Here is a 26000-nt window from a genome sequence, read left to right on the forward strand (position 1 = left end):
CGCAAGTAACAGACGCATTTCAACATCAACTGTTCAGAGGAGACTGAATGAATCAGGCCTTCATAGTCGAATTGCTGCAAAGAAACCTCTACTTAAGGACACCAATAAGAAGAAGAGACTTGCTTGGGCCAAGAAACATGCGCAATGTACATTAGACCTGTGGAAATCTGTCCTTTGGTCTGATGAGTCCAAATTTGAGATTTTTGGTTTCAACCGCCGTGTCTTTGTGACGCAAAGTAGGTGAACTGATGATCTTCGCATGTGTGGTTCCTACCGTGACGCATGGACACTGCCAGTGATTCATTAAGAATTCAAGGCAAACCAGCATGGCTGCTACAGTGCTTAGTGGGACTCATTTGTTTTTCAACAGGACAATGACCGAACACACCTCCAGGCTGTGTAAGGGTTATTTGATCAAAAAGGAGAGTGATGGAGTGCTGCAACAGAAGACCTGGCCTCCACAATCAACCGACCTCAACCCAATTGAGATGGTTTGGGAGGAGTTGGACTGCACAGTGAAGGAAAAGCAGCCAACAAGTGCTCAGCATATGTGGGAACTACTTCAAGACGGTTGGAAAAGCATTCTAGGTGAAGCGAGTTGAGAGTATGCCAAGAGTGTTCAAAGCTGTCATCAAGGCAAACGGTGGCTACTTTGAAGAATCTCAGTTTTGATGTCTTCACTATTATTTCTACAATGTAGAAAATAGTAAAAATAAAGAAAAACCCTTGAATGAGTAGGTGTCCAAACTTTTGACTGGAACTGTACATGCAATACAATAATCCAAAGATAAAATTGTGGCATAATATAAACATGAATGAATGCAAAGTTATAGCAACACATGTAGAAATGCAATAGGCTACTTATAATATGGCAATACAAAGACATGCATGAATAACAATAGCGCTAGCATTAGCTACAAGCTAACCATAACAAACTTCACTCTGAAACAATCAAAGCCTAACAAATAGGCCTCGTCCTGGGTCAGACATTGCTCATCTATACATATTTCACAACACTTACATGTTCGATGGATGCACAACACTTGAAGATAGGCAAACAGCATGTTGAAGTCCGTCATTACAAAATACTTGTTTCTTCTTGAGACGGCAAGTGAACACAATCTAACACAAGGTATGTGGGGCTGGAGCCCTGGAATGTGTCCAAGCGACAGAGGTGAACAGAGGTATGAAGAGTGATTGACAGGGCTGCAGGCCAATCAGATTGAGAAGGCTGGCCTTTTGTACAAGTCTGAAATTCAGATTATTTTTCAGTTCTTGAATAGGAACTTCAATGCACTTCCTAAATTAACGGAATTGAGATGCTGCCTCCAATCCTGCCATGTACCTTAAGTAGTTCCAGGGTTGTAGGGGAGCTGGTCTCCTGGGGCTCCCCTCTCCCCCTGGGTGGTGTGTCCCTGGTCCTGTTTGATCTCTGCAGGTTGCTTTTGGTTTTGGGCTCGTCATGAATGGGACCCCTCTTCACAGGACTGATTCTGCTCTGTAGCACTGAGTCATCCTGGGACCTCGTTTCCTCCAGATACAGGCTGAGAGTGCTGCCAGTCATGGACGCCTGGGAGAAGACAAGAGGATTGTTAAATTACAGGTGTGTGAATAAAATAACATGATATACATGTATAACTGAAGACATGCACACTCACAGCTTGATTTAATAGGGAGGCTTTGTGCCAATGTCTCCAATGATCAAAGTGGCAGCAGGAGTATGGATGGTCTAGACAATCAGGGTTTTATTTATTTGTATTTTATTTAACTAGGCAAGTCAGTTAAGAATAAATTCTTATTTACAATGACGGCCCAGGAGCAGTGGATTAACTGCCTTGTTCAGGGGCAGTACGACAGATTTTTACATTGTCAGCTCGGGGATTCGATTAAGCAACCTTTCAGTTACTGGACCAACGCTCTAACCACTAGGCTACCTGCCGCCCCAATTGGTTATTTTAGTAGCAGATTGGGACAGATAGAGGGAGCTTACCTCCAGCTCCCTGAGTATCTCTGATTGGCCGCAGGTCTCTAGGTCCTGCAGTGCCTGGGACCAGAAGCTATCCTCCTGTTTCCGGGTGCCATGGTAACTAGGGGGGCTGGCGTATCTATGACAATGCAGGAACCAGAACATGAGGAGTCTTGCTGTCCGGAGACTGGGGTGTTTTGAGACTGGTAGCAGCGTGGGTAATGCAGGCAATGGACTGCATGACGTTGAGAGGTCCTTTAAAAACCTTTCAGGCCTCAGTGAGGGCAAGAGTAAACACTCTCTCTAACACAGAACAGTGTAGTCCCTTAGAATAGAAAGAGTCTTCATGCAGATAGTTCATCGTTTAAAAGTTAAGCCACTCAAAAAGCCTTAGGGTGTAGACAGTTTGTGGCAGTGAGGGACACAAAAGTTGAGGAAAAAAATCAAGTGAAGAGTTAAGAGTGAGGCAACAGACAAGGCAGAGGTGTGTCCATGGGGCCTTTGGGTGTTTTAGAGGGGCAAGTTTGGTGAAGACAAAAGCGACAGAAAAATACACGTTTATGTGAAACACCAGGAGCCTCACGTGCAGTTAGTAAAGCAGATGAGAGAGAGAGTACCTGAGAAAGGGAGAAAAAGCACAGATAGGAGCAGATAAAATGGAGGAATGAAACTGTGGTGATTTAGAAAAACATTCTAAAGCCAAATATTTGAGTGACATTGCAGATTTATTGGATTCACTTTCCAAATCAATAGCTCTCAGTGAATCAATACATAGAGTTTTAGACTAAACCAGACTTGAAAGACAGATTTTTTGTACCTCACTTCAACATTTATGATCATTGCTTACATACATGGAGGCATACAGAAGGCATACACATAGATTCAAAGGAAAAAAGAACAACACTGAAAGCCACAGAATGAAACAAATTATTACAACTATCAAATCCATTAGCCAGATCTGTATTATGTGCTTTATGACTTGGAAAAAGCACAAACAGCCCCGGAACCAGGCAGCAGTACCCCATGCTCATTGTAATCATGGTACTGGCACGGACACTGTATATAGCATGCATTCTCGTGTTCTTTCTCTTCATATTTCTCGTGTGTCTCCTTCCTTTATATAATGTCCTCTCACTTTGATACTGAATACTGCTGTTTGCAAGAGCTTGCAAGTAATAATTTCACTGTCTTGTCTTATACTTGCTGTATCCTGTTAGCCTAAAGTAGGCACTCACCCAGCAGCCGTATCCCAGTCATCCTCAGTGTATCTCCCATCGTAGAGGTGGGTAAGGCCGGTAAGGCCAGTGGAGATGGAGTTGGGTTGGGTCCTGGGTGGTTTGGTGCGTCTCCACTCATTAGGCTGGAAAGTCAAATCTGCAGCTCTGTGGAGATACGTTCCTGCACACAAGCGACAATTTTTTTTTAAATAAACATGATAACTTTCTACACACCCAACAACTGATTTCAGGAGAGTCATGTGAGCATATCAATCTAAAGTGACCTAAACTGGTTGTCTAAACTGGTAATGACTACACGTCCATGTTCTGTCCTCACCATGGCTGCCGTAGTCAGCGTCGATCCCGGAGCCGTCCCAGGAGCTCATGGCAGAGTCCATGCTGGGCACGGTGGCAGAGTACACCCCTGAACGTTTACTGGTCTTCTGAGAGTCAGTCAGCTCATCCTCTGTGTCGCTCAGGAACCCTGCCTGCTCCGACATCTGCTGCACATCTGACTCTGCATGGGAACAAAGTCAGTGGAGAGTTAAGTGAGAATCATAACTCAATTATGTAATAAAATACACTGAGGGTACAAAACATCTAGAAAACCTGCTCCTTCCATGACAGACAGACCAGGTGAAAGCTATGATTCCTTATTGATGTCACTTGATAAACCCACTTCAATCAGTGCAGATGAAGAGGAGACAGGCTAAAGGAGGATTTTTAAAGCCTTGAGACAATTGAGACATGGATTGTGTATGTGTGCCATTTAGAGAGGGAATGGGCAAGACAAAAGATTGAAGTGCCTTTGAACGGGGTATGGTAGCAGGTGCCAGGTACATCGGTTTGTGTCAAGAACAGCAACGCTGCTGAGGTTTAAGCTTAACAGTTTCCTGTGTGTTTCAATAATGGTCCACCACCCAAAGGACATCCAGCCAACTTGACACAACTGTGGGAAGCATTGGAGTCAACCTGGACCAGAATCCCTGTGGAACGATTTTGACACCTTGTAAAGTCTATAACCTGATGAATTGAGGCTGTTCTGAGGACAAAAGTGGGGGTGCAACACAATATTAGGAAGGTATTCCTAATGTTTGGTGTACTAAATAAATACACAGACAGTTGAAGTCGGAAGTTTACATACACTTAGGTTGGAGTCAATAAAACTTGTTTTCTCAACCACTCCACAAATTCCTTGTTAACAAACTATAGTTTTGGCAAGTCGGTTAGGACATCTACTGTGTGCATGACATGTAATTTTTCCAACAATTGTTTACAGACAGATTATTTCACTTAAAATTCACTGTATCACAATTCCAGTGGGTCAGAAGTTTACATACACTAAGTTGACTGTGCCTTTAAACAGCTTGTAAAATTCCAGAAAATTATGTCATGGTTTTAGAAGCTTCTGATAGGCTAATTGACCTCATTTGAGTCAATTGGATGTGTACCTGTGAATGTATTTCAAGGCCTACCTTCAAACTCAGTGCCTCTTTGCTTGACCTCATGGGAAAATCAAAAGAAATCAGCCAAGACGTCAGACATTTTTTTGTAGACCTCCAATAATACACATGTATAAACACAATTGTAGACCTCCAAATTGTAGACCTCCAATAGTACGCATGTATAAACACCATGGGACCACGCAGCAGTCATACCGCTCAGGAAGGAGACACGTTCGGTCTTCTGGAGATGAACATACTTCGGTGCAAAAAGCTCAAATTAATCCCAGAACAGCAGCAAAGGACCTTGTTAAGATGATAGAGGAAACAGGTACAAAGGTATCTATATCCACAGTAAAACGTGTCCTATATCGACATAACCTGAAAGGCCGCTCAGCAAGGAAGAAGCCACTGCTCCAAACTGCCATGAAAAAAGCCAGACTACGGTTTGCAACTGCACATGGGGACAAAGATCGTACTTTTTGGAGAAATGTCCTCTGGTCTGATGAAACAAATATAGAACTGTTTGGCCATAATGACCATCGTTATGTTTGGAGGAAAAAGGGGGAGGCTAGCAAACCAAAGAACACCATCCCAAACTCCGAAGCACAGGGGTGGCAGCATCATGTTGTGGGGGTGCTTTGCTGCAGGAGGGACTGGTGCACTTCACAAAATAGATGGCATCATGAGGTAGGAAAATGATGTGGATATATTGAAGCAAAATCTCAAGACATCAGTCAGGAAGTTAAAGCTTGGTCGCAAATGGGTCTTCCAAATGGACAATGACCCCAAGCATACTTCTAAAGTTGTGGCAAAATGGCTTAAGGACAACAAAGTATTGTTGTGGCCATCAAAAAGCCCTGACCTCAATCCAATAGAACATTTGTGGGCAGAACTGAAACAGCTTGTGCGAGCAAGAATGCCTGCAAACCTCACTCAGTAACACCAGCTCTGTCAGGAGGAATGGGCCAAAAATTCACCCAACTTATTGTTGGAAGCTTGTGGAAGGCTACCGAAATGTTTGACCCAAATTGAACAATTTAAAACACAATGCTACCAAATACTAATCTATGTAAACTTCTGACCCACTGACAACGTAATGAAAGAAATAAAAGCTGAAATAAATCTCTCCACTATTATTCTGACATTTCACATTCTTAAAATAAGGTGTTGAGCCTAACTGACCTAAAACAGGGAATATTTACTAGGATTAAATATCAGGAATTGTGAAAAACTGAATTTAAATATATTTGGCTAAGGTGTATGTAAACTTTACTTGTGTCATGCACAAAGTAGATGTCCTAACCGACTTGCCAAAACTATAGTTTGTTAACAAGGAATTTGTGGAGTGGTTGAGAAAACAAGTTTTATTGACTCCAATCTAAGTGTATGAAACTTCCGACTTCAACTGTATATGCAGATGATAGTTTTATACTCAGCTGGTTCCTCCCCGGATTTTGTGGTAAACACTCTACAACAAAGCTTTCTTAGTGTCCAACAAGCTTTCTCTGCCCTTAACCTTGTTCTGAACACCTCCAAAACAAAGGTCTTGTGGTTTGGTGAGAAGAATGCCCCTCTCCCCACCGGTGTGATTACTATCCCTGAGGGTTTGGAGCTTGTGCTAGTAACCTCATACAAGTACTTTGGAGTATGGCTAGACAGTACACTGTCCTTCTCTCAGCACATATCAAAGCTGCAGGCTAAAGTTAAATCTAGACTTGATTTCCTCTATCGTAATCATTCCTCTTTCACCCAAGCTGACAAACTAACCCTGATTCAGATGACCATCCTACCCATGCTAGATTAATGAGATGTAATTTATAGATCGGCAGTTAAGGGTGCTCTCGAGCGGCTAGATGTTCTTTACCATTCGGCCATCAGATTTGCCACCAATGCTCCTTATAGGACACATCACTGCACTCTATAATCCTCTGTAAACTGGTCATCTCTGTATACTTGTTCCAAGACTCACTGGTTGAACCCTCTTAGGCCTAACTCCTCCCTTTCTGAGATATCTACTGCAGCCCTCATTCTCCACATACAACACCCATTCTGCCAGTCACATTCTGTTAAAGGTCCCCAAAGAGCACACATTCTTAGGTCGCTCCACTTTTCAGTTCGCTATTGCAACAAACACTCAAACTGGACAGTTTAATCTCAAATCTCTTAATTCAAAGATTCAATCGTGGACACTCTTACTGACAGTTGTGGCTGTTGTCTCTACCTTCTTGACCTTTGTGCTGTTGACTTTGCCCAATAATGTTTGTACCATGTTTTTGTGCTACTACCATGTTGTGTTGCTACCATGTGGTTGTCATGTGTTGCTACCATGCTGTGTTGTCATGTTTTGCCGCATTATGTTGTCATGTTTTGCCGCATTATGTTGTCGTCTTAGGTCTCTCTTCATGTAGTGTTGTGTCCTACATTTATATTTATAATGTATTTATTTGTATAATTCCAGGCCCCCGTCCCCGCAGAAGGCCTTTTGGTTGGCCGTCATTGTCAATAAGAATGTTCTTAACTGATTTGCCTGGTTAAATAAATAAAAACATATATTTAAAGTTATTTGAATTGTACACGTTTGCAGCTAAAAGCTGAATTGCAGCATACATAGACCTATGTAAGTAAATCAAATACAAATGAAGATCTCGTATACAACATCACAGTCAAGCAGCATTAAGCAACCTCTCAATGTAAGGCATAAGGCTGTTGTAGCATCTGTCAAAGTTCAGTTTGTGACTGGATCAGGTAGATCGGCTAATGACATGGCCTCTCGTCGGAGGCAGCCATATACTGTAATCCTGGGATTATACAAGCGTCTGGGCCAAAGGGTCAGCAGAGGCAGGTGCGGCAGGATTCCAAGGTCTGTAAGCCCAGGTCATTGCATGCAGAGTCGTAGGGGGTATAGGTGGGGCCCATGTTGATTTTGGTTGCACTTCGTTGTCAAATTGGTTGTGACACAGGATTCCAAGGTCTGTAAGCCCAGGTCATTGCATGCAGAGTCGTAGGGGGTGTAGGTGGGGCCCATGTTGATTTTGGTTGCACTTTGTTGTCAAATTGGTTGTGACACATGGGTGCCATACCGGAGCGGTGTACTCGAGCACTGGATGGACAAAGCAGGTGTAGACTGCCAGAAGGTCTTCAGGGGGAGGGTGACGTGGCGAAGACGGTTCATCATGAAGAGCCTCCGGTTCCCTTCGGTGGTAATGGCAGATGTGCTTGTCCCATTTTAGGTTGGAATGTCATGCAGAGCGCTTTGGCAATGGACACCACCTCAAGCGTGGGGCCGGAGATGGAACTCGGAACGGAAAAATGACACTAATTTCTCCACTGTAAAACTGCATATCGGCAGATATATCGGTATAGGTAAGCTTTGTCCCCCCCAATATCTAAATCAGTATGGGACCCCAAAAAAATCATATCGATCCAGCTCTATTTAATTATGTCAATGAAATGCTTCTAACGAGAGAATATTCAGTTTGTCAACATCAAATCCAACGATGGCAGTCTTTCCTTCCATCCAATCAGAGTCTTCAATAAAGGAGGCTTCACATCCCCTTCCATGCATGCTTTTAAAAAATCAATTTAATTAATAAACTTAACAATAACGATACATACCGTCTTGACGTTTTTTTATCTTGAGGGTGACAGTCTCTCCGGCCATCTGGAGCAGATGGATGGCCTCACTCAGTGGTTTCCCCTTCAGACTCACACAGTTAATGGCCAAGACACGGTCCCCTATATGGATGGCACCAGTCCTACAAACATTAGAAGACAATATTTGTATACCTTTGAAGGAGGAGGATGCCACTGAAAACATTGTCATTTCCAAGGGTACAAAACTACAACAAACATATCCAGCATATAATAAACAATAGATAATAAAGCGACACGGTAATTGGTGTCACGACGCGCCCTTTTTGGGTGAGGATCATAGCAGCCCCCCTCTCTCACCACAGGTTTATGACGGACGTAAATACCGGAACTCCCTTCCCCACTCTGCCCAAATGAAGGTGGAGAATCCCTTTGTCACCATAAAGAAAGACTGCAGTATGGTAACGTCAAAAGGTGGACTAATTGAGCAGAATTTCTGTATTCCAAGAAGTTGGAGTGGTCCATGGACACTTCAGGAACAGTCATGAAGAGTTTGTTTCATTTGGTGATGTCATGAAGGACAAGACACACATTACTGTTTGTTTGTATACACTTCCCAATTATGGATCTGAATGTTGTATAAAATAAATGATTGAGTATAGGAATACTTTTGAAAAGATGAAATGTGATGTTAGCCTTCTTAAAGAGAGTACGGGTTTTCATATAAAGTCTTAACTAGTCAGTGGTCACACCCCCGTGAGGACAGACATTATACCCCAAACGTCATGGAACCGCTCTCCAAGACGAGTGCTTATAAAGGACTCCCGACAAAATGTACATTGAGATCAGAAAACATGGAGCTGTCACTACATGCTGAAATGGTTGGTAAACTCTACCAAAGGACAAGACCAGAGAACATTGAGATCATCCCCACGCTGAAATGGTGAAGAAATCTAAAGTTAAATTATTAGTTTAATCGTATAATTAAATTACACAGAGAACTGGTTTCATAATATACAGGCTTCACATTTAATGATTGTCGTAACATTTAATGACTTCGGTAATTGGTTGTTCAAACCACCTAAAACCAAAAGGAAAGTATTAGAATGTTGTAACTACATGTCCTCAACGTGTATGGATGTTACATCTTGTCATCACATGGCATGATGCTATTACATGATGTAATGTCCTCAACGTGTATGGACATCTAGTTAGAACATTCTAAGACTTTTCTGCTTTGTGTGCCAACACTAAGGATATCTAATGCCACAATGCGGAACGCCTATACTGCCTAGGGAAACACGATCAGGGAAATAAGGCTGTTGTGAATATAGGTGATCCTGTTGGAACTTGCAGTCAAACTCCTCTGACGATCATTGTGACGATGCCAATAAGAGTCATGGATTTCATGAATCAAAAACTATTTTCCTGGGCCAGCGTCAATCCACACTTAGGAAGACCACATGATTGAACACACATCCAAACCCACACACAGTTTCTGACGACATTAGAAACAACATAAACATGCACGCACAGTTAAATGATAACCCTGGGTTTAACAGGGAAAACCCTGTAGCTGACCAGTCACTCCTTCACAGCTCTATTCCCATCCCTGAAGCACATGCAGATTTAAACTGGGCTAGGTCTGTGAGAGGTTTTGCTAAGGAAGCAACTTCCTGCTATTCTGGTAACCTCGTGTTTGAGCCCACCAACTGTAATAATAACGTTTTAAAAAGTAACATTTGCCTTTTTCATCCTATTTATTGAAAAAAAATCTGTGGAATTATCGGAAGATATCGATATATTGGTACAAGGCCAATAATATTGGTGAAACAATATATTGGTTGGGCTGTAATGAGAAGGTGATGAAGGCTATCAGAGAGTGCTGATATCTCCCCATCTTAGAGAGTACTGATATCTCCCCAGTTTCATAAGTTTTTCTGTATGGTTGTGACCTTAAAACTGCCTGGCTGTCCAGTTTGACCAGACAGTAATAAAGGGCTGACTGACAAACAACAGACCATACTATTGTTTATTGATATATTTTATATATCACAGTGAGGCTTTGAGGGCTTGCGGTTTCCACAGATATCCACTCTAGTGGGCAACACAGGCCAATGATTGACAGTGAATCAAACTCCCACCATCACAATTGTCTGTAGGGTCCTCCACTCAGCCATACATCACAACCATAACAATAGTCTGTAGGGTCCTCCTCTCAGCCATACATCACAATCATAACAATAGTCTGTAGGGTCGTCCTCTCAGCCATACATCACAAACATAACAATAGTCTGTAGGGTCCTCCTCTCAGCCATACATCACAAACATAACAATAGTCTGTAGGGTCCTCCTCTCAGCCGTAGATAACCATAACAATAGTCTGTAGAGTCCTCCACTCGGCCATACATCACAACCATAACAATAGTCTGTAGAGTCCTCCTCTCAGCCATACATCATAACCATAACAATAGTCTGTAGGGTCCTCCTCTCAGCCATACATCACAACCATAACAATAGTCTGTAGGGTCGTCCTCTCAGCCGTACATCACAACCATAACAATAGTCTGTAGAGTCCTCCTCTCAGCCATACATCATAACCATAACAATAGTCTGTAGGGTCCTCCTCTCAGCCATACATCACAAACATAACAATAGTCTGTAGGGTCCTCCTCTCAGCCATACATCACAAACATAACAATAGTCTGTAGGGTCCTCCTCTCAGCCGTACATCACAAACATAACAATAGTCTGTAGGGTCCTCCTCTCAGCCGTACATCACAAACATAACAATAGTCTGTAGGGTCCTCCTCTCAGCCATACATCACAACCATAACAATGGTCTGTAGGGTCCTCCTCTCAGCCGTACATAACCATAACAATAGTCTGTAGGGTCCTCCTCTCAGCCATACATCACAAACATAACAATAGTCTGTAGAGTCCTCCTCTCAGCCATACATCATAACCATAACAATAGTCTGTAGGGTCCTCCTCTCAGCCATACATCACAAACATAACAATAGTCTGTAGAGTCCTCCTCTCAGCCATACATCATAACCATAACAATAGTCTGTAGGGTCCTCCTCTCAGCCATACATCAAACATAACAATAGTCTGTAGAGTCCACCTCTCAGCCATACATCACAACCATAACAATGGTCTGTAGGGTCCTCCTCTCAGCCGTACATAACCATAACAATAGTCTGTAGGGTCCTCCACTCAGCCTTGGTGAACCAAGTCACCTGGTTCACCAATTACTTTGCAGACAGAGTTCAGTGTGTCAAATCGGAGGGCATGCTGTCCGGTCCTCTGGCAGTCTCTATGGGGGTGCCACAGGGTTCAATTCTCGGGCCGACTCTTTTCTCTGTATATATCAATGATGTTGCTCTTGCTGCGGGCGATTCCCTGATCCACCTCTACGCAGACGACACCATTCTATATACTTTCGGCCCGTCATTGGACACTGTGCTATCTAACCTCCAAACAAGCTTCAATGCCATACAACACTCCTTCCGTGGCCTCCAACTGCTCTTAAACGCTAGTAAAACCAAATGCATGCCTTTCAACCGATCGCTGCCTGCACCCGCATGCCCGACTAGCATCACCACCCTGGATGGTTCCGACCTTGAATATGTGGACATCTGTAAGTACCTAGGTGTCTGGCTAGACTGCAAACTCTCCTTCCAGACTCATATCAAACATCTCCAATCGAAAATCAAATCAAGAGTCGGCTTTCTATTCCGCAACAAAGCCTCCTTCACTCACGCCGCCAAGCTTACCCTAGTAAAACTGACTATCCTACCGATCCTCGACTTCGGCGATGTAATCTACAAAATGGCTTCCAACACTCTACTCAGCAAACTGGATGCAGTCTATCACAGTGCCATCCGTTGTCACTAAAGCACCTTATACCACCCACCACTGTGACTTGTATGCTCTAGTCGGCTGGCCCTCGCTACATATTCGTCGCCAGACCCACTGGCTCCAGGTCATCTACAAGTCCATGCTAGGTAAAGCTCCGCCTTATCGCAGTTCACTGGTCACGATGGCAACACCCATCCGTAGCACGCGCTCCAGCAGGTGTATCTCACTGATCATCCCTAAAGCCAACACCTCATTTGGCCGCCTTTCGTTCCAGTACTCTGCTGCCTGTGACTGGAACGAATTGCAAAAATCGCTGAAGTTGGAGACTTTTATCTCCCTCACCAACTTCAAACATCAGCTATCTGAGCAGCTAACCGATCGCTGCAGCTGTACATAGTCTATTGGTAAATAGCCCACCCATTTTCACCTACCTCATCCCCATACTGTTTTTATTTATTTACTTTTCTGCTCTTTTGCACACCAATATCTCTACCTGTACATGACCATCTGATCATTTATCACTCCAATGTTAATCTGCAAAATTGTAATTATTCGCCTACCTCCTCATGCCTTTTGCACACATTGTATATAGACTCCCCCTTTGTTTTCTACTGTGTTATTGACTTGTTAATTGTTTACTCCATGTGTAACTCTGTGTTGTCTGCTCACACTGCTATGCTTTCTCTTGGCCAGGTCGCAGTTGCAAATGAGAACTTGTTCTCAACTAGCCTACCTGGTGAAATAAAGGTGAAATAAATAAAAATAAATAAAAAGGGTCCTCCTCTCAGCCATACATCACAACCATAACAATAGTCTGTAGGGTCCTCCTCTCAGCCATACATCACAATCATAACAATAGTCTTTAGGGTCCTCCTCTCAGCCATACATCACAATCATAACAATAGTCTGTAGGGTCCTCCTCTCAGCCATACATCATAACCATAACAATAGTCTGTAGGGTCCTCCTCTCAGCCATACATCACAACTATAACAATGGTCTGTAGGATCGTCCTCTCAGCCATACATCACAAACATAACAGGAAAGTGGAGGTGCATCTCAATAGTCCAACAGTCTAAAGAGGCCTCTATCTAAACTGATATTAAATAATTGTATAGAAAACCCAGAGTGAAAGCAGATGCCTGGTAAGTGGGCATCTGCCATATTGCTTTCACCTCTCCATACAGATCAGTACCAATGAAGCAGAGCAGACAAGGCAGGCGCTTTTGACAAATTAAATGTGTACAAAATCCCACCTACGGAGCCAGTCTGTAGTCTCATCACCTTTTTTCCACTCTTATAATAGGAGAGTCAACCTCATGCCCTTGGCACCTCACCTTTCAGCCAGGCCATTCTTGGTGAGGCCTGATATGACGATGGGGTCAAAGGGTTCCTCCGTGCCTGAGATGGTGATACCCAACGGCCCGTTGTAACGCTTCAGCTCCACCGTGTAGATAATGGAACCAGACATCTCCAGCTCATCTGACAGGGACAGAGAGAGCATACACATGAAAAATATGACAATTACATAAAGGGATGAACTAGTCTAGCTCAAATATGTGTCACATCCAAACCGGCTCCCACGCAACACGAGACACAAATAAAACATGTATAAGTAGACATTTTGTTGGACAAATATAGCAGCCACATGACATATACCAAGTCACCATTTAATCGCAGTTATTTCAGATAGAAATACTTGGTGAAATTCTGATGGTGTTGAACATAAAAATATTTGATAAGAGTGGGCATTACAGTACAATCATCCATCACAAATTCTAACTTCCTTATACCAAATGGTATGTAACGCTGTTTATATTAGGTCATTTAAATAGTCTAAATATCTATACATTTCTGTCTATGTTTCTACTGGGGTATTCAACCTAATTGGATAGAAATGTGTTATTGTACATTTTCATTTAATTCATTTAGCAGACGCTCTTATCCAGAGCGACTAACAGGGGCAATTAGGGTAAGTGCCTTTATCAAGGGCACATTGACAAGTTTTTCACCTAGTCATCTCGGGGACTGGCCCAATGCTCTTAATCACTTGGCTACCTGCCGTCCGTCTCTTCTAGACACCTCTCCATGCAAATAAGCTTCAGGACTGCATGTTTATTTTTGAAGCACGACGGTGTTCATCCTACCAGCGTTGTCCTCGTCCTTCTGGATCCGGAGCTTGACCATGTCCTCTGCCTGCTGAAGCACGTGCATAGCATCCTCCATGGTGCAGTTCTCCAGACGCACGTTATCGATGGCCAGCAGCCTGTCCCCTGGCTCCAATGTACCCGTCCTATTAGCAGGCAGGTGAGAGGTGGGCAGGAAATTAAACCACATGAGTTAAACTAAATCTAATAATACTGTGTGTGTTTGTACCTGACATTTGCTTTGCATCTCAAAGCTGCTTATACTTGATTTCAAGGGACTGATAAAAGCATTTGTAAAATATCTTAAATTGATTATGAAGCTCAACTAAGTCACTGAGATTTGTATTTACTCAGAGTCAGATGAACTCAAGGATAACGTCTCTCTGCGTGCAGTTTGAAGGAAGTTGCTAACTAGCACTAGAGCAAATGCTAACTAGTATTAGCGCATTGACTGGACGTCTATGGGTATCTGCTAGCATGTGCTAACGCTAATTAGCATTGGCTTGCCAAACAACCTCTAACTTCATAATGGACAGAGAGAAATAAAAATGGTACCCATGCGGTCATCTGACTCTGGAGAAGTAGATAAAGGGCCTCATTGTCAAAATCTCGAAGTATGCCTTTAACATGATAGATGAAAAATTACAATATCGGTCTCATGACTTGAATGGGATTTGGGCCTCAAACTTTAGCCTGTGGAAACGGTGCCATGGAAACTAAACCAAAGCCTGGATTGCAGTCATACCTTGTCCATAGACTGCTTACAAGGTAAGGAAACCAATAAGTTATTTTGTCATTTGGATGAACTATCATTTTAAGGTCACATGGTTGGGAAACACTCTTGGTTCTCCTCATGACTAGTATCATTTCATACTGACCAGGTGAAACTAACCCCAGACCTGTGGCAGTAAAGCAAGTAATTTGTTTGAGGAATCTCCCCCATGTGATTGGGAGGCTGGACATACCTGTGGGCTATGCTTCCTTTCCTGATATCAGAGATGATCAGAGGTTTGTCAGGTCTCTTGCTTGCTGTTCAGACAGACAGACACCATTAAATTAAACATTAATAACATGCACAGAGACAGACAGGCAGGGAATAAAAATAAGTTGACTGTTGCCCAAATTATTTTTATTTGCTCTGGATCCCTGCATGTTCTACTTTAGTGCACACAGTCCAAAAGCATTGCATGTATCACAAGTCAACTGATGGCCTGCCCTACTAGCTTCAGTATCTGTGACATCACTAACATATTCTATGTAGTACAGAGAGTTACTGTCCTTTATTGCTTTTCCAGGTTCATTAAAGTGTGAAAGAGGTGATAAATGCTTGAGGACCATTATTATTCATCAGACTTAATGAGGCAGTAGCTTTCATGACAGTCTAGGCCACAGTTATGGATCACAGAGCATTGATCCACACAGAGAGAGATATGCAGGCCAAGGGTTGTTATGTTAGGTTGTGTCGCCCCCTGCCGTTTGCATCTGGTAACTCACCACTGATGGTGATGCCAAGTTCCACTCCTCTCCTCTTGGGCAGTTTTACATGGAATGTGCCACTACTGGGAACCACTGATTCTAATGGGTGGGGGTGGGGAGAAAATAAGAGAGAGAAAACAGCTTCTATCACCAGGCCATCCAATTGTTGAACAGCCATCACTACCGAGCTACCTGCCCGGTTCTCTGCCCTGCACCTCGAGACTAATGCTCCATGTATATAGATAGTCATTTTACACTGGTCACCTCATATTCTGGTTTATATACTGTTGTTTACGCACTGTGTATATATACTGTGTTCTCCACATACTGTAGCCCATCCTAATATACAGTTGAAGTCAGAAGTTTACATACACTTAGGTTGGCGTCACTAAAACTAGTTTTTCAACCACTCCACAAATTTCTTGTTAACAAACTATAGTTTTGGTAAGTCGGTTAGGACTATCTACTTTGTGCATGATACAAGTAATTTTCCCAACAATTGTTTTCAGACAGATTATTTCACTGTATCACAATTCCAGTGGGTCAGAAGTTCACAACACTCAGTTAACTGTGCCTTTAAACAGCTTGGAAAGTTCCAGAACATGATGTCATGTCGGAACTAGAAGCACAAGCATTTCGCTACACTCGCATTAACATCTGCTAACCATGTGTATGTGACAAATAAAATTTGATTTGATTTGATTTGATGTCTTTAGAAGCTTCTGAGAGGCTAATTGACATCATGAGTCAATTGGAGCTGTACCTGTGGATGTATTTTAAGGCCTACCTTCAAACTCAGTGCCTCTGCTTGACATCATGAGAAACTCAAAAGAAATCAGCCAAGACCCCCGAAAAAATATTGTAGACCTCCACAAGTCTAGTTCATCCTTGGGAGCAATTTCCAAACTCCTGAAGGTACCACGTTTATCTGTACAAAGAATAGTACGCAAGCATTGACACCATGGGACCACGCAGCCGTCACACCGCTCAGGAAGGAGACGCGTTCTGTCTCCTAGAGATGAACGTACTTGTGCGAAAAGTGCAAATCAATCCCCGAACAGCAAAGGACCTTGTGTAAAATGCTGGAGGAAACGGGTACAAAAGTATCTATATCCACAGTAAAACGAGTCCGATATCGACATAACCTGAAAGGCCGCTCAGAAAGGAAGAAGCCACTGCTCCAAATCAGCCATATAAAAGCCAGACTACGGTGGGGAAGGTAAATGCGGAAGAAAAATGCTGTGGATATATTGAAGCAACATCTCAAGACATCAGTCAGGAAGTTACAGCTTGGTCGCAAATGGGTCTTCCAAATGGATAATGACCCCAAGCATATTTCCAAAGTTCTGGCAAAAGGGCCTAAGGATAACGAAGTCAAGGTATTGGAGCGGCCATCACAAAGCCCTGACCTCAATCCTATAGAACATTTGTGGGCAGAAATGAAAAAGCTTGTGCAAGCAAGGAGGCCTACAAACCTGACTCAGTTACACCAGCTCTGTCAGGACGAATGGGCCAAAATTCACCCAACTTATTGTGGGAAGCTTGTGGAAGGCTACGTTTGACGTAATTTAAACAATTTAAAGGCAATGCTATCAAATACTAATTGAGTGTATGTAAACTTTTGACCCACTGGGAATGTGATGAAAGAAATAAAAGCTGAAGTAAATCATTCTCTACTATTATTCTGACAGTTCACATTCTTAAAATAAAGTGGTGATCCTAACTGACCTGAGACAGGGAATTTTTACTTGGATTAAATGTCAGGAATTGTGAAAAACTTTAAATGTATTTGGCTAAGGTGTATGTAAACTTCCAACTTCAATTGTACCTACTGTACAGTCGTGGCCAAAAGTTGAGAATGACACAAATATTAATTTCCACAAAGTTCGCTGCTTCAGTGTCTTTAGATATTTTTGTCAGATGTTACTATGGAATACTGAAGTATAATTACAAGCATTTCATAAGTATTAAAGGCTTTTATTGACAATTACATGAAGTTGATGCAAAGAGTCAATATTTGCCGTGTTGACTCTTTTTCAAGATCTCTGCAATTCGCCCTGGCATGCTGTCAATTAACTTCTGGGCCACATCCTGACTGATGGCAGCCCATTATTGCATAATCAATGCTTGGAGTTTGTCAGAATTTGTGGGTTTTGGTTTGTCCACCCGCCTCTTGAGGATTGACCACAAGTTCTCAATGGGATTAAGGTCTGGGGAGTTTCCTGGCCATGGACCCAAAATAGACGTTTTGTTCCCCGAGCCACTTAGTTATCACTTTTGCCTTATGGGAAGGTGCTCCATCATGCTGAAAAAGGCATTGTTCGTCACTAAACTGTTCCTGGATGGTTGGGAGAAGTTGCTCTAGGAGGATGTGTTGGTACCATTCTTTATTCATGGCTGTGTTCTTAGGCAATATTGTGAGTGAGCCCACTCCCTTGGCTGAGAAGCAACCCCACACATGAATGGTCTCAGGATGCTTTACTGTTGGCATAACACAGGACTGATGGTAGCGCTCACCTTGTCTTCTCCGGACAAGCTTTTTTCCAGATGCCCCCAACAACCGGAAAGGGGATTCATCAGAGAAAATGACTTTACCCCAGTCCTCACCAGTCCAATCCCTGTACCTTTTGCAGAATATAAGTCTGTCCCTGATGTTTTTCCTGGAGAGAAGTGGCTTCTTTGCTGCCCTTCTTGACACCAGGCCATCCTCCAAAAGTCTTCCCCTCACTTTGCGTGCAGATGCACCCACACCTGCCTGTTGCCATTCCTGAGCAAGCTCTGTACTGGTGGTGCCCCGATCCCGCAGCTGAATCAACTTTAGGAGACGGTCCTGGAGCTTGCTGGACTTTCTTGGGCACCCTGAAGCCTTCTTCACAACAATTGAACCGCTCTCCTTGAAGTTCTTGATGATCCGATAAATGGTTGATTTAGGTGCAATCTTACTGGCAGCAATATCCTTGCCTGTGAAGCCCTTTTTGTGCCAAGCAATGATGACGACACATGTTTCCTTGCAGGTAACCATGTTTGACAGAGGAAGAACAATGATTGCCAAGCACCACCCCCCTTTTGAAGCTTCCAGTCTGTTATTTGAACTCAATCAGCATGACAGAGTGATCTCCAGCCTTGTCCTCATCAACACTCACACCTGTGTTAACGAGAGAATCACTGACATGATGTCAGCTGGTCCTTTTGTGGCAGGGCTGAAATGCAGTGGAAATGTTTTTTTGGGGATTCAATTCATTTGCAAGGCAAAGAGGGACTTTACAATTAATTGCAATTCATCTGATCACTCTTCATAACATTCTGCAGTATATGCAAATTGCAATCATACAAACTGAAGCAGCAGACTTTGTGAAAATTAATATTTGTGTCACTCAACTTTTGCCCACAACTGTACATACCATTTTCCAAATTATATACTGTCTTTACACAGAACACATTTATATTCATGTTCTCAATTCTCACACATGCTCACTAATATATCTACTTTGGATTGTTATTTCTTGATTTGCTGTTTAGATTACTTGTGTATTTGACATTCTACTGCACTGTTGGAGCAAGTAACATAAGCATTTCACTGCACCTGCTGTAACACCTGCAAATCTGCGCACGTGACCAATACATTTTGATTTGAGATGCTATTTCAACTTGGATGAAGGTTAAACTAATTAAAAAGACTATACCTGCTACATCAAACTCAATCTCCAGGGTGACCTTATTGGCCAGAGCAGCGTCACGCAGTAGCTGATTGGCCTCCTCCAGTGTTCCATCCTCTGTAGGGATTCTGTTGATGGACAGGAGTCTGTCCCCCACCTGCAGCAACCCACATCTGATGACACAGCGAATAGTTAGAAGAGTACAATGGAGGGAGAATCTTTTTAATACATAGTAGAGAACAATGAGGGACAATGTGTAATTCTATGTGGCATTCGGCATAATTCTATGTGGCCTTTATACAGTTAGACATTTAACCAAATTGAACGGTTGTTACGAACAGTTTTTCGTAATACTTCTCTCGTTTACATCCCATTTCTCAGATGAAGCCCGCTCAAAAACTGAAGACTATGAGAGTCCTGCTGTAAAACGATAAGAAACCTTATCCGTACTATTACTACCACCACCACCATGAAAGTGTTATATGGAGCATATAAAAATATACACAGCTGTCTGGTTCTCTACTCTCATGACTCTGCTTTAGATTTCAGAGATAGGTGGTTTATGGTGAACATATTTCAACTTCACTTTGACCTCAACTCACTGATAACAATAAACCACTGAGTCAGGACCCTGAAAGGCACAATCCTACCCACAATCAACCCTTGTTGTTAAATTGAACAAAGCTAGACCCTCCTGTTCTGGCTAGAAGCAATGGGAAACATTCAAGTAGATTATTCTATTCTCAGAAAAATGGCTTTGACTCCAGTGACTGTTGAATAATGGATCAATATGCACCAAAGTTGAACAATTGTCAATCACTTCTCTGATAAGAAAATTACTCTTCACCTTGCTTGACCTTAAATAAAGGGCAAGGACCCCCCCCACACACACACACACACACACACACACACACACACACACACTTACTTCCATGATCACATCATTAGGACACACACATAGCAGCACTGTCAACTAGGATTAATTCTCTAAACACTGCAATTCATTAACCTTGCGTTAGTGCTGAGACGAACATCACAATAGGATGTTCTGCTTGAGTCACTCCCTCCCAACGGAGGGAGACTTTAAATGGTATTACACCACCCAGAGGACATGGCCTTCTGTTGTCCATACAGACACAAACATTACTCTTACAAGACAAGGGCAGAGAGCACACATTGGCCTAATCAGGGCTATCCATTTCCTTAATAAATTAACAGATAAATGCTTTTTAGAAGCAAGGCCAGGATAAACTTTTATAAATAAAACGTAGTAAAATGTAATTGATTCACTTGCTTCTCACAGATTCTAATACAACTGAAGTTATTACCATTACCTCAAAGCAAGGTGCCTAATGGAACTGCTAGGACACAGCGGAGCTAAAAGTGTCATCTTCGGATAGGAGACCCAGATTAGTATTCCTCTGATGACACCCTACCGTCCGATGAGTGACTAAGACATGGCCCTAAGGTCAAGGTCACTCCACACTGTACAGTACTTCTCTGTCTGGGAGGCTGTGTGTGTGTGTGTAACCTTTCGGCAGGGCTGTCAGGCTCGATGAAGCGGATGACTGCGGGAACGGTCAGGGTCTCTGTGGCAAAGACACCCCCTTGCAGCTGAACCCCGAACCCTGTGAGTGGATCCCCCCTCACGATGACCTCGCTGGTCTCCACATGAACAACCTGACCCCCAGGGCCCACTGAGCTGGATGCTAGGGACACTGGGTGAGGGGGAAGGGTGGATAGTGTGATACATTGAGAGAAAGGGGAGGAATGAATGGATAGATGGAGAGAGAGAGGGAGAGGGAGTGTGAGTCAGCTATCAGCCTTTCCATCAGTCCATGTCAGTGATCCGTCGTCAGAGCAGTCACCCCTTTAATGAGGGGAGGTAGGTCAATTCTCAAACTATTCTAAAAGCCGGTTATGAATACACATGTTTTTAAAGCAGTACACAATCCACATACGTGAGCTCTTGTGCTCCTTCCTCCTCTGGCGTCTCTTATGTGTGGTGTTACGGGGGCTGGTGGATGGGATGGGGCAGGGTAGGGTGCTGCTGCCCTGGCTACTGCTGTACCCTGAGGTGGCTGTGGAGGAAGGGGAGAAGCCACCACACACCAGAGCTGAAAGGACACATGCTCACAACATCAAATCAATGCAAAAAGAAACCCCTTCAAGGTAGAATAATGCAACTCGTCACTTGACCTGTAACTCCACACTGCACCTAGGCTACATGCAATGCTAATACACAGTTAATGATATCGCAACATTATCATTGGGATCAGAGGATCATAAACTGAAAAAAGACAGATGATCAACAGCAACTTTTAAAATACATACACTTAGCAAGGAAAATTATATATACTGAACTATACCCAGCAGCATATTCACACATTATAACTCACATGTGCAGTGGTCCTGCTGGTTGAGTGGGTGGCTGGGACTGCTCCATGTCTTGCAGTGTTGGGTGTGGCTGTAGTTAACAGTGGGGTCCCAATGGTGAAGGTTGCTCTTCTCCACTTTCACTGCAGCCACAATGAAACAAAACAAAATGTAAAAGTTGTTTATAAGGTTAATTACTCTACTCAGGCACAGCAATGTGCTGCTAAATTCTGCCCATTAAATGCTGCTTTAATCTCCATTTACACCCCAGAGCCTGCAGGATAACAGGCAGAGTCATTGATATTTTGTTTTCTTCATGGTACACTAGATTGAATCCTGTGGCATAATGCATTTTTGTCAACACAGGAAAATCAGTGAGACACATGTAATTGAATGGAGCAAAGAAGGACAGAATGGCTGAGAAATGTTCTTACTTTTACTAACAAGCTTCAACAAAGCTGAATGCAGATTTGAGAACATTTTACAATTTCACTTTGAAGAAAGCAAAAGAAACTAGGTTTGTAAAAACACTGGTAGGTCAGCCAGAACTGACTCACTGAGCTAATACTGCCTTGCGAAGTGAGGACATGCCATGTGAATCTGCCTTCATTGAACACAGCTGAAACCCGAAAGGCTAATTGTAGATGACGCCTCATGGATAAGATATGTCCTGCCTCTCTCCTGATTGGCAGGCCAATTGACCAATTGAGCATGTGAGCTGTCAGTGTCAAACCTGAGGCTTATTCAGTTGTGTGAAAAGTTAATGGGATTGGAGAAAAAGATGCCAGATGACACAGAATAAATACTGATCTGAAATGTTCTACTCTTTGGACTGCATTTACTATGTGATGGCTGTGTCCCCAAATGTTTACCCCCTTTACAAATTATTTATATTCTTTAATGCTGTAAAATGCAGGTTGTAGCCGAAAGATACAGTATTGGCTATTCTATTCTCACACCCACAAACAATGTAGTAAAACCAAATCATTAATGAAACATTCAAGGGAAAACTGTGGAGCTACACTGAACAATTGAATGTGACCAAACCACACAGCTATATTTAACGGGGAGAATTACACACGACAGTAATCCGTAGTGTTCTATTCGTACAGTCTTAATCTGTGACAGTCTCCCTCCTCACATGGATGAAGGATTTGCAAGAAAGCCATGGATGTCTCACAGATCCAGGTCATCTGGTTAAATCCAAGACATTGTAGTATGTCTTATGAAAGCAAGTATTTTTCAAACGTCCACAACGTTCGTCTCAGGCAGAAGTTGTCATTAACCCTTTCGTATCCCCTAGGCCTAACCATAGGATGAGTGACAAGATGTGACCCTTTCTCAGTAGTTAGGGGCAACTTCTATCCACTCCTCCAAATCTTCCATCCCACTCTGTGGTCCTGTAACCATTTGGCTCCTGTAGAGTAGAGCTCTAATTCCTCATTTTACTGAGGAATAGTTTAGAAACAGCTTATCTTTTAGTTGCCATATCAGTCTTATTAAATCCCAGCGAGGATTAGACAAATTGCATTTTATGATCATGTCTAATACCCAAAGGGAATGTATCATTAAAATATAATCTCATCGTTGTGGCATTTCATTTCAATAATGAATCTACATCTAATCCAACTTAGAAGCACATGAAAAATTACAGTAATGTTACAGACACAAATAAAAACCTACCTGAAACACTTTCTTTTCACTATCTTGAGTACATACATAAGTGTGATACAGTGCAATATGATAATCCATGTTCACGATGACAGATAACAATATGTAATTCAACTCCATTGAGTAGTGGGTGTCTCCATAATATAATGACTTAGCCATAAGATCAATATTCTAATGCTGAGACGCCCACCGCAGATAAGACTAAGCCACTGTAGTTGACACTAAGACACAGCGTAGTTGTACCAGACTTCAGGTTTCACAATCTTTCCCAACCTCACATACTAAGAAACAACCTCTGACCAAAGGCTCTGTCAATCAACTGTTAGGTGTTCCTTTCTACCTGTTAATACTTACATGGATCAAACTATTTCAACTAAAGCTGTTTATCATGTACATGACATCAGTGCTTTGTAAATTAATCATATATATATATATATATATATATATATATATATATATATATATATATATATATATATAATATAAAAAATATATAATAATAAATAAAAAGAAACCACCTCAGACTGTTGGCCCAAAAACACACAACAACATGTATGTATGTATGTATGTATGTATGTATGTATGTATGTATGTATGTATGTATGTATGTATGTATGTATGTATGTATGTATGTATGTATGTATGTATGTATGTGTATGTGTGTATGTGTGTATGTGTGTGTGTGTGTGTGTGTGTGTGTGTGTGTGTGTGTGTGTGTGTGTGTGTGTGTGTGTGTGTGTGTGTAGCTTGTCGGGATGCATAAAAGGCCGGCGGTCTACACCAGGGTACAGTGCTCATAACCTCCAGCCCTCTCCACACTTAAGTGATTCACAGCATACGGGAGGAGGCAGCTCACCCTCTGCAGTCCCTTTACAGCAGCAGAGGGAACTATGTAGGTAATATGCTTAAAACACAGTTTATCTGATTTTTTTCTACTGGGTTACATATGCAAATCAAATCAAATTGTATTTGTCACATAAACATATTTAGCAGATGTGATTGCAGATGTAGTGAAATGCTTGTGTTCCTAGCTTCAACAGTGCAGTAGTATCTAACAGTGCAGTAGCATCTAAAAATGATTCACAACAATACCCACAAATATAAAAGTCAATGAATGGAATTAAGAATTATATAAATATTAGATTGAGCAATGTCAGCATGGCACTGACTAACATACAGTAGAATAAAATACATTATATATGTATGAGATGAGTAAAGCAGTATGTAAACATTATTTAAACATTATTCCATTATTAGTGTTCCATTATTAAAGTGGCCAGTGATTCCAAGTCTATGTACAGTGCCTTGCGAAAGTATTCGGCCCCCTTGAACTTTGCGACCTTTTGCCACATTTCAGGCTTCAAACATAAAGATATAAAACTGTATTTTTTTGTGAAGAATCAACAACAAGTGGGACACAATCATGAAGTGGAACGACATTTATTGGATATTTCAAACTTTTTTAACAAATCAAAAACTGAAAAATTGGGCGTGCAAAATTATTCAGCCCCTTTACTTTCAGTGCAGCAAACTCTCTCCAGAAGTTCAGTGAGGATCTCGGAATGATCCAATGTTGACCTAAATGACTAATGATGATAAATACAATCCACCTGTGTGTAATCAAGTCTCCGTATAAATGCACCTGCACTGTGATAGTCTCAGAGGTCCGTTAAAAGCGCAGAGAGCATTATGAAGAACAATGAACACACCAGGCAGGTCCGAGATACTGTTGTGAAGAAGTTTAAAGCCCGGATTTGGTTACAAAAAGATTTCCCAAGCTTTAAACATCCCAAGGAGCACTGTGCAAGCGATAATATTGAAATGGAAGGAGTATCAGGCCACTGCAAATCTACCAAGACCTGGCCGCCCCTCTAAACTTTCAGCTCATACAAGGAGAAGACTGATCAGAGATGCAGCCAAGAGGCCCATGATCACTCTGGATGAACTGCAGAGATCTACAGCTGAGGTGGGAGACTCTGTCCATAGGACAACAATCAGTCGTATATTGCATAAATCTGGCCTTTATGGAAGAGTGGCAAGAAGAAAGCCATTTCTTAAAGATATCCATAAAAAGTGTCATTTAAAGTTTGCCACAAGCCACCTGGGAGACACACCAAACATGTGGAAGAAGGTGCTCTGGTCAGATAAAACCAAAATTGAACTTTTTGGCAACAATGCAAAACGTTATGTTTGGCGTAAAAGCAACACAGCTCATCACCCTGAACACACCATCCCCACTGTCAAACATGGTGGTGGCAGCATCATGGTTTGGGCCTGCTTTTCTTCAGCAGGGACAGGGTAGATGGTTCAAATTGATGGGAAGATGGATGGAGCCAAATACAGGACCATTCTGGAAGAAAACCTGATGGAGTCTGCAAAAGACCTGAGACTGGGACGGAGATTTGTCTTCCAACAAGACAATGATCCAAAACATAAAGCAAAATCTACAATGGAATGGTTCAAAAATAAACATATCCAGGTGTTAGAATGGCCAAGTCAAAGTCCAGACCTGAATCCAATCGAGAATCTGTGGAAAGAACTGAAAACTGCTGTTCACAAATGCTCTCCATCCAACCTTCCATCCAAGGAGGAA

The 26000-nt window shown here is 42.3% G+C and overlaps 1 protein-coding gene across 4 annotated transcripts in view; it reads right to left on the reverse strand.

The window, feature by feature from the left end:
* The window catches only part of grip2a (glutamate receptor interacting protein 2a), a 55448-nt gene that overhangs the window by 7571 nt on the left and 21877 nt on the right, over window positions 1-26000 (reverse strand). For 2 of the 4 annotated variants that reach the window (XM_024385037.2, XM_024385039.2), the window contains exons 10-22: window positions 21760-21879; window positions 21322-21477; window positions 20892-21078; window positions 19388-19533; window positions 15723-15803; window positions 15194-15257; window positions 14229-14374; window positions 13419-13563; window positions 8244-8383; window positions 3521-3700; window positions 3202-3364; window positions 1991-2105; window positions 1346-1570 (exon numbers count right to left, since the gene is read on the reverse strand). In XM_024385037.2, coding sequence (XP_024240805.2) covers window positions 1346-1570; window positions 1991-2105; window positions 3202-3364; window positions 3521-3700; window positions 8244-8383; window positions 13419-13563; window positions 14229-14374; window positions 15194-15257; window positions 15723-15803; window positions 19388-19533; window positions 20892-21078; window positions 21322-21477; window positions 21760-21879 — 1868 coding nt within the window. The other 2 variants (XM_024385038.2, XM_024385040.2) reach the window with 2 other exon arrangements.

Source organism: Oncorhynchus tshawytscha, linkage group LG22 (assembly GCF_018296145.1).
Source record: "Oncorhynchus tshawytscha isolate Ot180627B linkage group LG22, Otsh_v2.0, whole genome shotgun sequence".
NCBI lineage: Eukaryota > Metazoa > Chordata > Actinopteri > Salmoniformes > Salmonidae > Oncorhynchus > Oncorhynchus tshawytscha.